This window comes from Ochotona curzoniae, unplaced genomic scaffold (genome assembly GCF_017591425.1).
Source record: "Ochotona curzoniae isolate NIBS_2020 unplaced genomic scaffold, NIBS_Ocur_1.0 patch355, whole genome shotgun sequence".
Lineage (NCBI taxonomy): Eukaryota > Metazoa > Chordata > Mammalia > Lagomorpha > Ochotonidae > Ochotona > Ochotona curzoniae.
This window is the reverse complement of record NW_024466923.1, coordinates 159,236-173,635: the sequence shown is the minus strand read 5'-3', so window position 1 is coordinate 173,635 and position 14,400 is coordinate 159,236. Positions and strand designations below refer to the sequence as shown.

General features: G+C 35.3%; 1 protein-coding gene across 5 annotated transcripts in view; it reads right to left on the bottom strand.

Annotated features, from left to right (window-relative positions):
- Positions 1 to 14,400, bottom strand: part of LOC121167251 (syntaxin-binding protein 5-like) — a 252,185-nt gene that overhangs the window by 79,836 nt on the left and 157,949 nt on the right. For all 5 annotated transcript variants that reach the window (XM_040996671.1, XM_040996674.1, XM_040996673.1 and 2 more), the window contains exons 16-17: positions 13,905 to 14,077; positions 9,207 to 9,332 (exon numbers count right to left, since the gene is read on the bottom strand). In XM_040996671.1, coding sequence (XP_040852605.1) covers positions 9,207 to 9,332; positions 13,905 to 14,077 — 299 coding nt within the window. The remainder of the gene's footprint in view (positions 1 to 9,206; positions 9,333 to 13,904; positions 14,078 to 14,400) is intronic.

Sequence of the window (14,400 nt, the reverse complement as noted above, 5' to 3'; positions counted from 1 at the left end):
GTCCTAGATTATGTTTTTTTCCCTTTTGATGTATTTCTCCCACTAAGTGATAGATAAGTTGTGAAAATAAAATGTAGTAGGAATGTTTTACTGATTAGTAGGCAACCATCTGTGACTTGGCCTTGGAGTTCTGGCTGTCACCTAATGGCTACTTCTGAAGAATGAATAATGACTTGCTTTGAAGAAACTGATTATAGTAACTTACAGAATTATCTTTAAGAGCACCTGGTTGACCATGAAGTAAAAATTAATTGAACATCTGTGCATGCTGGCTTAGTTCTGAAGTTAAAGATAGTAAAATCAAATGTTTGTGCAGAGGCTTGTGATGTGTCTAAGTAAATAAAAAGGACAGCTTCTTCTTGAGCTGTAGCAAGAAGGCACCAAGTGACAGTGTCTGTGTCTTTTCTTTATCGCCAACTCCACATACGCTTCTCGAGCTCTGAACTCAGCCGGAGCTGGACTCCGGCAGCCACAGGTAAGAAAAAGTAATCAAACAGTATCAACCATTTCTCAGCTAGTCACATTGGCAATAACACTATTTTGAAGTTCGTTTCCCACAAAAATTGCTATATATGATTCTAATCTTTTTAGCCAAAATGTTTAATTATTGAATCATGTGACAGTGTAACTGATGTTAAAAATGTTAACGTATCTACTTGATCAGACTGATATTCACTATTAATGAGAATTTAACTATGGTATCATTTTATTACATATGAGAATATATAAAACACATTATAACTGTATACTATAGTTATAATGTTATAGTATATATAAATATTAGATATAATTAGAGTATACATAACATTTAATACATTAAAGTGATTTGATATATGTACAGATAATATCATATAAAAAGTTTCTATAATGAAGAGACTGTTCAGGAAAAAGTTCAGGAAACACAGAATTAAAAGATAATCTTATCTTGGTGCAATAAACTTTGTGATCCATGCACAAATTATAGTAAATTTTTCACAAACTTCTTAAAGATATACTATATGATAAAACACTCAATATGCCTACACTTATTTTACTTAGTTACCTTACTAAATCCCTGTACATCTTCAAAATTATTCATAATCATGACATTATGAAACTAAATATTTCTTTTCTTTTCATACTGAAATATGACTATTACAGGTAATCTAAAATGTAAAAAGAAACCCTTATGAATATAATCCATAATGCATAAAATGTTCTAATTTAAAGTATGTAGGCATAACTCCTTTTTCCATAACTGATAGACAAAAATGAAAAAGATTTATTGCCAACAAAAACTCAACTGCAAAACATTTAAAAAGCTTCTTGGGGCTGGAAACAAATGCTAAAAGCTGAAAAATATGCATATTTAGAGATAAACATAAGCCAAGGAACATTTCCCCGAAGAAGTCATATTCTGGGATTTAATACAATTGTCAAAACTTTAAAAGAAATGTAAATTATCAAACATGCTTGTCTCCAAACAACATAATTAAACTGGTCATTGATGGCAATTAAGCATATACAAAAGTTCCAAGTACTCAGAAATTAAACACAGTTCTAAATAGCCAAGTGCAAGAAATACTAAAACAAAACACCTAAACAATATTGAAAGCATAAGCCAAAAACTTAAGATAAGCAGTTCAAGCAGTGTTTGCAGAAAATAAATTTCTTCAAACAGTTACAATAGAGACTTAAACAGTAATTACTAACACTCCTATCTTTCTTTGGAAAATTCTTTTTATTATTTGAAAGTCAAAAGGATGCACACATAGTGAGGGGGGAGAGAGAGAAGTGAAGAGGGAGACATGAACAGGGGGTGAGGGAGAGAGAAGTGGGAACAGGGGAGAGAGATGGCGCAGGGGAGAGAAGTGGGAAGAGAGAGAGGGACAGAGAAAGGCAAAAAGAGGAAGAGAGAGGAGAGGTAAAGAGGATTGGGAAGAGGGAGAAAGGAAGAAGAGAGAGGGAGAAATAGAGAAGTTGAGAGAGGGAGAGAGAAAAAGACAGGGAGAGATGGAAAGAGAGCAAAGGAGGGAGGAAGGGAGGAAGAGAGAAAGGGAGAGAGGTAAAGTCATTACCTGTGGTACTGGAATACCCTATGAGCACAGAGTTCTGGGTGCTCCACTTCTGACCCAGCTCCTTGCTAATGTGCTTGAGAAAGCAGTGCAAGATGGTCCAAGTATTTGGGGCTCTGCATCTCCGTGGTAAACCTCAAAGAAGTAACTGACTCCTGGCGTCCAAGTGACCCTGTTCCAGCCACTCTCATCATTTGTGGAGTGAACCAGTAGAAGGAAGATCTGTCTCTGTATCTCTCTGTCTTTCAAATAAATACATCTTTTAGAAAAAGTCAAACGTAGATGAAATGAGAGAAATCAAATCCAATATGTAACATATTTGACTCCAGAAAAGCAAACCTATGAAGATGGAAAATAAATAAGTGGCATCTGGGACAAATGTTATGAATGAGAGTGATATAAGAAAATTATAAGAGGGTGATAAAAATGCTCTTAAATTTTGCTGTGGTTATAGTTATGTAATTATGCAAATTAATAATAAATAGTTTAATCATAACCATAAATGAATGAATTTTACATTATGTAAATTACACCTAAATAAAATATTTTATCTTTTTAGTATCTTGGATGCCAGCTTCCTTGAAAGGAATACTTTACCAAAACTAACATAAAGAGAAACAGAAAATTTGAATAAACCTATCCTTATTTTGAAAATCAAATTATTTTTTTAAATTTTTATATAAAAACCTTCTAGGTCACAGCTGCTTTAATTATTAAAAAAAAAACCATCTTATGCAAACTTTTGCTGAAAGTGTTAGCAGAGATGAGCAAGATATGACTTGTCTTTGCACAAAAAGAACGGACACAAGACAGAAGTGGTAAGCAGGGTAGCAAGGTTTAATAGGGTAGGACATTGATCAAAATGGTTTGATACCTCTCCAGACAAAATGTGAGAGAGAGTGCCAAGTTGTTTAGTCTAGAGAAAGCAAAGTTCAATAGTTTGAGATAGCACTCTAGGCACGCCCAGGAGTGGCTGAGGAAAGAGTGGTCAGCTGAGCATGCAGCTTGAATTCAGACTGGGGTTTACAAGTTAGTGGGGTCCAGTTCTTCTGCCAAAATAATTCTACAAAGAATAGAAAATTTTTATTTCATGGAACAGTGAAACAAATTAATAAGTGTAGAGCAAGAAAAAAAATCAACTTTCATAAATAAAAATTAATTTGAGATTAATCATAGACTTAAATATAAACACCAAAGCTATTTTTAAACATTCTAGTGTAAAGATAATGTCACTTCCTCTCTCTTGAGAAGTGATAATTGGCAGTTTACCAATAGCCATATATAAAATTTAAGTTTTTAAAATTTGGAGTTTACCATTTTATAAAAACATTATAATTTCAAAAAGTTTTTTCACACTGACCTCAAAGTAACTATTGTGTGCATATATAGACATTTATACCATTTTTTCAAGATAAATTTTAATATCACTGAGTGAGGGGTTCTTCAAAGAAAAATATACTGTCATCTAATGTTCTAAAAGCAAAGCAATATTTACAACAAATACTAAGGGTATGACATCACAGTATTTTCATATTCTCTATAAACTTCCACAAATAAGAGAAAATGTATGATATTTGTTTTCTGAATCTGGCTTATTTCACTTAGCATAATAATCTCCAGTTCTATCCATTTTGTTTGGATTCCTTAAGTATTCTGGATATTAATCCTTTACTGAATGCAGAGTTTGCAAATATTTTCTTCCATTCGGTGGGAGAAACACGCTTTGTGGAGTGTTTCCTTTGCTGTGCAGAAGCATCTTAGTTTGCTAGAATCCCATTTGTCTATTTTTGATTTCCTTGGCTGTGCTAAGAATTCTGCCCATGTCCATGACTTGCAGGATTTTCAGCTACATTTTCCTCTATTGACTGGATGGTCTAGGGTCTTCAATTTAGCTCTTTTACTGTGAATTGCTTTTAAAAATATTTATTTATACTCAAAAGGCATATTTAGAGAGAGAGAGAGAGAGAGAGAGAGATCTTGCATCTGCTGGTTCACCCACACAAATGGCCACAACAGCTGAAGCTGAAGTGATCTGAAGCCAGGAGCCAAAAGCTTCTTCTGGATTTCCCACGCAGCTGCTGGGTCTGAAGCACGTGGTCCATCCTGTGCTGCTTTCCCAGGACATAAGCAGGGATCAGAAGCAGAGCAGCTAGGACACAAACTGGCACTGATATGGGATACTGTGCTTGAAAATGGAGGAACAGCCTGTTGAATCACAGCACCAGTCCGTGAATTGATTTTTGTATAGAATATAAGGCAGAGATCTTGTATCAGACTTCTGAGAGTGCAAATCCAATTTTCCAAAACTATTTTTTAAAAGGAGTTTGTCTTTTCCTTAGTGGATGACTTAGGCTTACCAAGTTCAGTTCTTTATGGATATGTGGTTGGTCTACCATGCCTATTTTTGTGCCAGTACCAGGTCATTCTGACTATAACTGCTTTCTAATGTGTCTTGGGATCTGGTATTGTGATGTATCTAGTTTTGTTTTCATTGTTTAGGATTGCTTTGGTTACCTGAGATCTTTTTATGTTCATAGGAATTTTAGGATTTTTTTTTTCAGTCTCATGAAAAATGTCCTCACATTATGACTGGGATCACAAAGAAATTTGTAAATTTCATTTGGGTAAATCTATAAATTATTTTGGGTAGTACAGACATTTTGATATTAAATTCCAGTCCAAAAACAGGATTTTTTTCTATCTTTTGAGTCTTTTTCTACTTTTTAAATTAAGATTTTATAATTTCATTGTATTTCACATCCTTGGTTAAATTTATACAAGCATGTTTAAAATTTTCATAGTTGCTGTGAATAAGATTTGTAACTTTTTTCACACCAGAATGTTGCTGGTCTACAAGAATGGTTGATTTTTTCTGGAATTTATAACCTGGAAATTTAATGAATTCTTTTATATGTTCTAATAGTCTCATAATAGTCTTGATTTCTCTATCTAAAGCATTATGTCATCTGCAAACAGATCATTTTACTTCCTCCTTTTCAGTTATATTCTTTTGGTTTCTTTTTCTTGCTTAATGCTCTAGAATGTCCTAAACTATGTGGATTAATAACATTGAGCATGGGCATCCTTAATTGGTTCCATCCTAGTCAAAGTGCTTCCAGTTTTTCCCTTGTAAATATGATGTTGACATTGGCTTTTTTACATATTGCCTTTAATGTATTGCAGTATGCTTCTATCCATCTTAAGTTTTTTTTTCTAAATGATGAAAGATGCTTTTATGAGATGCTTTCTCTGTCTTTGGGATAAATATAGTTTCTAGCCTTCGTTTTTTTGTTGTTGTTGTTTGTTTTTTAATGTGTTCTGCCAGGTTTACTGGCTTTTGTTGTTTTTCAATTCCTGCATCTCTGGGATAAATCCTACTTGTTCAGAGTGAATAATTTTTTATGTGTTGATGAATTGAATTTACTAGTATTTTTTTGAGAATTTTTTAAAGATTTGTTTGTTTTTCATTGGAAAGGAAGATTTACAGAGATAAAGAGGAAGTTCTTCCATCTGTTGGTTCACTTTTCAAATGGCCACAGTGGCTGGGGCTAAGTTAATCTGAAACCAGTATCTAGGAGCTTCTTCTGGGTCTCTAGGCTTTGGGCCATCCTCTACTGCTTTCCCAGGCCATAAGCAGGGAGCTGGATGGGAAGTTAATTAATAAAAAAAAAAAAGCTATATAAAAAGAAAATTGTAAGACACCGATAAAAGAAATCATCAAGCACACTGCAAAAATGAGAAAATGAGAAAATATTCCTTGCTCGTGGAAGTTTTGGTATCGTTAATAGATTCAGTGAAATCCTTATGAAATATTAATGACATTCTTTATACAATTGGAAAAACAGTCCTAAAATTCATATGAATAACCAAAGACCCAAAATAGCCAAAGCAATCCTCAACAAAAAGAAATAAACTTGAGGACATCACAATGCCTGAATTCAAAGCATACTATAAACCTCGTTATTAAAATAGCCTGATTATATCATTGGAATAGAACGGAGAGTCCAGGAATTATTCCAGGTATATAGAACCACATGATTTTTGACAGAAGTACTCAGACAGTGTACTGAAGAAAGGAAAATCTCAATAAATGGTGCTGGCAAAACTGGATGTTCATATATAGAAGAATGAAATTAGATTACTACCTTGTACCATATATATGAATCAATTCAAGATGGATCAAAGATCCATATTTAAGACATAAGGCTCAGAAGCTGGTAGAAGAAAACATAGGGAAAAAATTTAAGACATTTGTATAAGTGATTACTTTTTGGATAAGATTGCCAAATTATAAGCAATAAAAGCAAAACTAGTCAAATTGGGTTATAATAAAAGCTTCTGCACATCAAAAAAGTCAGAAAGAGTTGTATAAAAATTTCTCTTTTTAAAATTTTAATTGATGTTTATAAAGTCAATCAAGATGAGAAAGATCTAAGGTCATGGAGCAGTGGATGTGATCATTGTTTCCAAGCTTTCTATTTCTTCTTCCCATTTCTGGGGGGTGGGAGAATACAAGGGGATAGGCCATACCCAGCCTCCCAACCATCCCAGTACCCAAGGATGGAGAAGTGAGCAGCCAATATCAACCCGGGGTCACACAGATGCATGTTCGGAGGATTCTGTCCAGGTTGATGTGATAATTTTGAAATCTATTGACTTTGCCAATCTATGGATGAGGAATCGCTTCCAATGTGCATTGGCTGACACCATCAACTTCATAGTCTCTAATCACCCAGATAGTTGCTGTCATCATTTGTCTGGGGTAGTTATCCATATGTTCTGTTCTCCATTCTCTTCTATGGTACTAGACATCCTCTGAAGCCCCAATGAGCTACCAGGTCCTCCATGTGCACCATTATCTACTGTCCAGCACCCCAACCTTTACATGGGGCTGTCCCTACCAAGATGGCGGTGGTAGGCAGAGCCAGGTTCCTGTGTCTTCCCAGATATATTCACAATGTAATTACTGTGGGAGGCGGTGTTTCTTAGGCCTAGGGACAAGCTCAGGATATGCTCACTGCCTGGCAGCAGTGGCTGGAGCTGGGTTCCTAAGCATTGAGCCTGGCTAAAACTGGGTCCTCTAGCAACCACCATGTGGCTAGGAGAGTTGAGCACCTGTTCCTCCAGTGTCAGACTCACCTAGGCTACTCCCACCAAGATGAATCAGGAAGAGTTTGAAGATAATTCAGGAGAACATGTGAAAGATGTTTCTAAGCTACCTAAGAATTAAGATCCAAAAAATACATCAGTAATTCCAAAAGCTGAACAGAGGGAACCAGTCAAGAAATGAGCAAGGTACCTCAATGAACAGTTCTTAAAAGAAGATATACAAATGGCCAATAAAAATATGAAACAATACTCAAAAGTATTAGTAACTGGGGAGATGAAAATCACAATCACAATGAATTTTCACTGTACTTTTGTCATAATGGCTATTATTTAAAAGCAGAGGATGAAGTTCTTTCCTATTCATGTCTATTTGAGGTATTTCCCATTTTCTGTATTTTGATGCCAGTCTTTCTCCAAATTGGCAAATTTCTGATATTATTTCATTGAATATATTTTCTAATCTATTCTTTTTTGTTTCTTTGGGAACTTTTATGGTTCATCTATTCGGCTGCTTGATGTCATTTTATTATTCCCCATTATTCCTTAGAGAACTCAAAATAGAACTACTAATTACCCAACCATTACTGTCTTAAGAATTCACCCGGAAGAAATGATATCAGTATACAAGAGAGTTATTTGTTTTTTAATATTTATTATTTCAATGTTTTTTTGGAAAAGAAGATATACAGAGAGAAGGAGAGACAAAGAAAAAGATCTTTTGTCTACTGGTTCACTTCCCCAAGTGGCCATGATGACTGCAGCTTAGCTAATCCAAAGTCAGGAGCTGGAAACTTCTTCTTGGTCTCCCACATGGGTGCAGGGTCCCAAGGCTTTGGGCTATTTTATACTGCTGCTCTAGGACAAAGCAGGGAGCTGGATGAGAAGTGGAGCAGCAGAGATACAAAATGGCACCCATCTGGGATCCCGCCAGGTACAAAGTAAGGATTTAGTCACTGACTCATTGTGCCAGGTCCCACAATAAACCCACATTTATTACAGCTCAATTCACCATGCTATGATATGGAATCAACCTAGATGCCCATCAGTGGATGACTGGATAAAGAAAATGTGTCATATACACAATACCAGATACTATTCAGCCACAAAATAATAATGAAACCCCATGCAATCAGAAAGTATTGTGCTCAGTGAAATGTCTGGCAGGTAATATAGAACATACAAAAATGTGTAGCAATGAAGTGGTCACTTTGAGATAGGACGGTCACTTTAATCCTATGTTTATCCTGCAGTCAGTGGGAATGTGGTTTTATGATCTTTTTAGTTTTTACTTTTTGAATATCATGATTAGAGGTAAATTAAGCCTGTGAATATGCAGGAGACTAAAATTATGACTCCAGAAGCTCTATTGAATATAGAGAAGGTAGAGAAGAGTGTGAGGGGAAGTCAGGGAATGGGGGATGTGTGGTTCTCTTCCTGAACTGGATATATGAAATGCATGCAATCTGTTTTCTTTATATTAATAAAAGTTTAAAATGTAAAAAGAACACTCATGTATGTAAAGTTACTATACTCAATGTATTCAAGGAGATGCAAAGGACATAAATCACAATTTAACATAGGAATAGGAAGATTTAATAGAAATGGAAGGTCTATTACTGAAAAATAAAGCAATTATACTCCTATGGTAGATCTACCATTAGATTAGACATAGTTGAAAAGGAAATTAGTAAACTCTAAAAGACAAACTAGTAAACTCTAAAAGACAAACTAGTAAACTCTAAAAGATAAGAAAATATCCAAAATAAAAAACAAGGAGACAAGGGACAGATAATATAAAATAAAAAATTATATATGACAACATCCTTATTGTTTACTAATAATGCCAAAATTAAAAATGCAAGTTTGACATTGAAAAGAAATAACCAGTTAAAGTTTAAATCATGATTTGTCTTCTCTCATGTTTGATTTAATTCAGGTAAGGAGTTTTTCTCACTTTTAAAACTTCATCTGAGAAATTAAAAACATCTAAAATATCAAATGTTAGCTGAATAATCTAAATCAGAAAAAAGTTTAACTACTTACATTCCATATGCTGAACTTACAGCAAGACTAGTAATTTGTTGAGGAGGTTCGCCATCTACCCACACCAACTGAATAACAAGGTCGGCTTGATACCCTGGAGGCATTCGCACTGGTCTGGTCTTCACGCTAACAGAAAGAGAAAATTCTATCACATACAGCTTAATAAACATGTTTATGCTTACTTTGCTAATTTACATTCTACATAAATATACAACACCAGGCATTGCAGACAGCACACAGGAGGTAGGTGACCTGCAGTTTTCTCAAAATACACCAAACTTCATTTGAATGCTTTATTATTTCTTTAGTTTTGTAATTCCCCAAATTCAATTGGCCTACACAATTTCCTTTAAATTTTTAAGATAGTATTTATATTATTTTACAATGCAATACTTGCATTTATTACAAATGAGAACAGATTTTTTGCAAACAGGTGACACCCTGTATCCAACCACTTGTGCAGAGAATTAAGAAAGGGCTATGCTTCCACAGGTGCCGCAACAGAAATTTTCTGAAAATAAAACATTCATGGGACAAGACCATGGAACTTGGAAATGCTATATGCAGTCAGCCATGTAAGGTAGCCAGCACGAGAAGCAGCTTACCACCATCTCAAGTAAGAGTCACTGTGCCACACATCACAGACCTTAGCAGATTCAGAGAAAGTGGCTGGGGCACAAGTGCAGGCAGAGTAACCCGAGGTACTGCTTAGTGTATAATCTCATAGGCCACACTGACTCTAAGTACAGTTAGATCCCAGAGGTAATGATTCACCAAGCAAAAGGAATATGCTCCTTTTCCCCATCCTGCTACAGGGCAGCAAGAGGTCCTGCGGCTTCAGCAGCAATGGCCAGGTTATTCTGCACCAACATGTGATTAGGTCACTATGTCAAAATGGTAAATTCATATTCATTGGTGAATTTTGAGTTGGGGCAGGAAGCATGGTGGGGAGGCATGTATACCTCCTCCCACACATACCCTACAGTGAGCCCTGAGGGGAGATATGGCAGCGTGATCTACTCAGGTGGAGGACCCAGAGGTAAATGCCACTGTTCTCTTCAAAGCAACAGACTTGTGTGGCTGAGGGGAGCTTCAATTATTCAATACCATGTCAATTAATTTCATAATGTTGTAAATTGCTGTTGATGTTATGTTGGGGCTTTTAATTAATCAGCTCTACCTTCAGACCAGAGATGGTCCCCCCCAAGAAACTGTTGAATTTATCTGGACAATAAGATGCTGGACTCTATGCTTGGTATTTGTTTGCAAAGAAAGAATCTTGACTGAATTTGTACTGTAATACTGCAACAAGGTGGAGGAATCCACCTTGGGGAGGGGTTGGGGGGATCCCAGAGCCTATGAAACTGTGTCACATAATACAATGTAATGAATAATAATAATAATAATAATAATAAACCTGTGAAGCCACCATGGGCAAACCTCAGGCACCAATCATCTGGAATGAGAGGAACTGAGGAAATGATTTCACTAATAGTCATGATCATTAACTCCCCTGTGTTGACAAAAGCAGAAATCTACCATGCTCAACCTGGGTGTCACCCTGGAATTTTATCCCATACTTGATCACAGACCACAACGTGCTGCCTAAACCTGGTACATATCTCCAGATACTGAAGGAGCAGTCATTCCACCAAGCCAAAAAGGCATAATTCAAAGATAAGAACTATCAGAGGACTAAAACAAGTACTAATAGAAATGATTATAGACACACATGAGAAACATGAACAAGGGAGGGAAGGTGACTCCCATGAAGGAACACACCAACCCTCTAATATTAGGCCACAAAGATGAATAGATTGAAGAAAATGAGTTAAAATCAATTATAAGATTATTCAAAACAAGCAGTAGCAAAGGCAGGAATTAAGAAAATCCATGCATGGCATCAATGAGACTGAGGATAAAACAACTAAAATATTAGAAGTGAAGATTTCAATACGACAAATTAAAAAAAATACAGTGGAGAGTGTTAGCAACAGACTCTATGAGGCAGAATAGACCCTCTGAACTAGAGTAACAAAGGGGAGAAAGAAAAACCAAAAATAGTATCCTAGATGAGTCTTATGAGTTCCTGAGTACATAAAAAGAATGGATTAGAAGGCACATTCAGTGAAAGAATAACAGAACCTCCATTATACAGAGAAAGAAAGGGATATCCAAGTAAAAGAAGCACAGTGCTCTAAATGGCATGATTAGATCTATACTATGACATATTAGAGTCAAACATTCTACAGTTAAACGTAAGAAAAGTTTCCAAATGTTCATGAGAGAAATGACAGATTAATCTGAGAGGATCTTCAATTAGACTTAGATCTGATTTCTCATCAGAAACCCTATGGGAGAGAAGAGAATAGAGACATAGTTCAGATCCTAAAAGAAACTGCCAACCCAGAATATTATACTCTGCAAAGCTCTCTTTTGTGCCCCAAGATACAAAGATTAAACAAGAAAATTGAAAGGTTTGCCATCATCTCTCCAGTCCTACAAATGATGCTTATGCATATGCTACACACAAAAATAGAGAATTACAATCAATATAATGAAAGAATGTGACGTTGGAAAATTTACTAAAAGCACAAAGAAAACCCAAAGTAAAAAATGTGAGTATTTGTAAAACATTTTTTACCTTTCAACAATAATCCTGAATGCAAATGACCTAAATTATTCATCAAAAGAGACAGACTGGCTGAATGGGTTAAAAACAAGACCCAATGATTTTTTGCCTCAAAGAAACACACTTCACCAACAAACACAAAAACTGAAGGTGAAATGATGGAAAAAGATATCACATGCCCTTCCCATGGAAAGGAAAAATGAGCATGTAGCCATTCTAGTTTCAGACAAAAGAGTCTTCAATAAAAAAAAAATTCTTAAAAGAGATGAATACGGGCATTACATAATGATTAAGGGATCAATTCTACAAGAAGTAACTGCAATAAATGTATATGCAACTGTCAGGGCATCTGGCAGTTTACATCATTAATAGTTCTAAAGGCAAACGAGACTTCAATACACTACCAATTTCAACAACCCACTTTCATCAATACATTAAATAAAATACCAATAAGCAACAGGTCTATGGACCTAATTGATATCTACAGACCATTACATTTCACAGATGCAGAACACATCTTTTCATCAGTGCATGGAGGCTAGTCTATGGATAAAGTCAACATGTTAGGCCATAAGTCAAGCTCAGCAAATTTAAAGGAATTGAAATCATATCTTCTTTTCTACCACCATGGAACGAAGCTGGAAATCAGTTCACGAAATCAAACATATGCAAGCTTAACTACTGACTGATCATAGAACAAATCTAAACAGAATTCAAAAATTAATGGAATCAAATGAGATGACAGCACAATACTTCAAAACTTACAGAATACAGAAAAAAGCATGTTAGGAGGAAAGTTCAGGGCCTGGCACAATGGCTCAATTGGCTAATCCCCCAAGTAAGTGCCAGGATCCCATATGGGTACTGGTTCATATACTGGCTACTTCACTTCCAATCCAGCTCCGTGTTGGGCCTTTGAAAGCAGCAGAGGATGGCCTAAAGCTTTCTGTATCTGCATGGGAGACCCGGAGGGAATTCCTGGCTCCTTGCTTTGAATTGACTCAGCTCCGGCAATTGTGGCCATTTTTAAGTAAACCAGAGAATGTAAGATCTTTCTGTCTCTGCTTTCTGTACGACTGCTTTTCTAATAAAAATAAATATTTTTATAAATGAGGAAAATTAATAGTAACTAGTGCCTGTGGCAATAAACGAGAAAGGCATCAAATAAGAGAGCTATCAGAGAAGCTCAAGGACCTAGGAAAACAACAAATCAAACACAAAGCTGGTAGAAAGAAATAAATTAAAGAATAAATATAATTGAAACTAAAGATATATATAAAATTATTTGTTACCTTATGAACTGGTGAGCTGTTTTGAAAAAAAAAATAACGAATTCACTATAGCCCTACTAACCAAAAAAATATGGCTAATAAAATCATAGATGAAAAGGGATATCCAAAGAATCATCAATCTCAATTATTCTTAGTGTATCTGTGTGTGTGTGTGTGTAAAATGTAAAATAAATAGACGGCAAACTTTCTCGTCTTTTTAATTTCAAAAAGGCTGAAGAAATATCATTTTATACATTATATATATATAGTTTTCAAATGGGAAGTAACAAACACAAGGCCAAATTTCTGCTCTGAACTTCCCATTCAAAAAGAATATTTCCTTCAGTTTCCTTTAGAATTGAAGGGGTAAAGAAGTAATTGAAGGAAGAAAACACTATATCTTCATCACAGATTTCAAAGAAAGACCAACCGTATCTGACAATGCATTGTAGAGTATTTGATAACAACCTCATAAGAAAGAAGAGTGATATTATATTTAATGGTTCCAAATATGATAAACCTTTAAAATTTGGTAGTTGGGATGGCCTTGTAGAACAATGAGTTAAGTCCCCCCCCACCTGAATCAGAGGAATGCTGGTTTTTTACCTGGCTGTTATCAATTCTATCCAGGTCCCTTATAATGTGCACAGCACTTGGGACCTTGCTACTTACGTAAGAGACTCAGATGGAATTCTGGGCTCCTGCTGGCAACCTGGCCCTAGATGGAAAACTGTGTCTCTCTCTGTAATTATGCCTTTCAAATAAAAAAAAAAAATCCTTAAAATTTGCTCTTACTTGAGGCATGGAATACTGTCCTTTGTTACTCCTTCACTAGCCACAGTGTTGGTGCTCCCGGAAAGACTCCTTGAAGATGGAAGCTGGGATGAGAGATCTGGAAATGGAGGACTTGTTTCTGGTTCGGGAGTGATAATATCTTCAACATCATACTGAAGTCGTACTTCTAATGACTTTAAAAAAATCAAGTGTTAGTCTAAATCACAATAATAATCACAGTAATAGATCTGATAACTTTTAAGAAATCATTCATTTGTTTTCAGTTTAATAAGCTCAATTTTCCATGCTGAATTAAGTAGCAAGCTACTTGGGATATTCAATGTAAATCATTTAAAAGTGTAATTTTTTCATTGCTTAGAAGTTAGCAAATTGCTTAGAATATTGAATGATAAATCAGAAAAATGTATTTTCTTCATTTGAAAAAGTGATAAGAAAAATACCTAATAGTGGAGTTAAAACTAATATTATAATAAATATTTTCTATTTATCAGAAAAA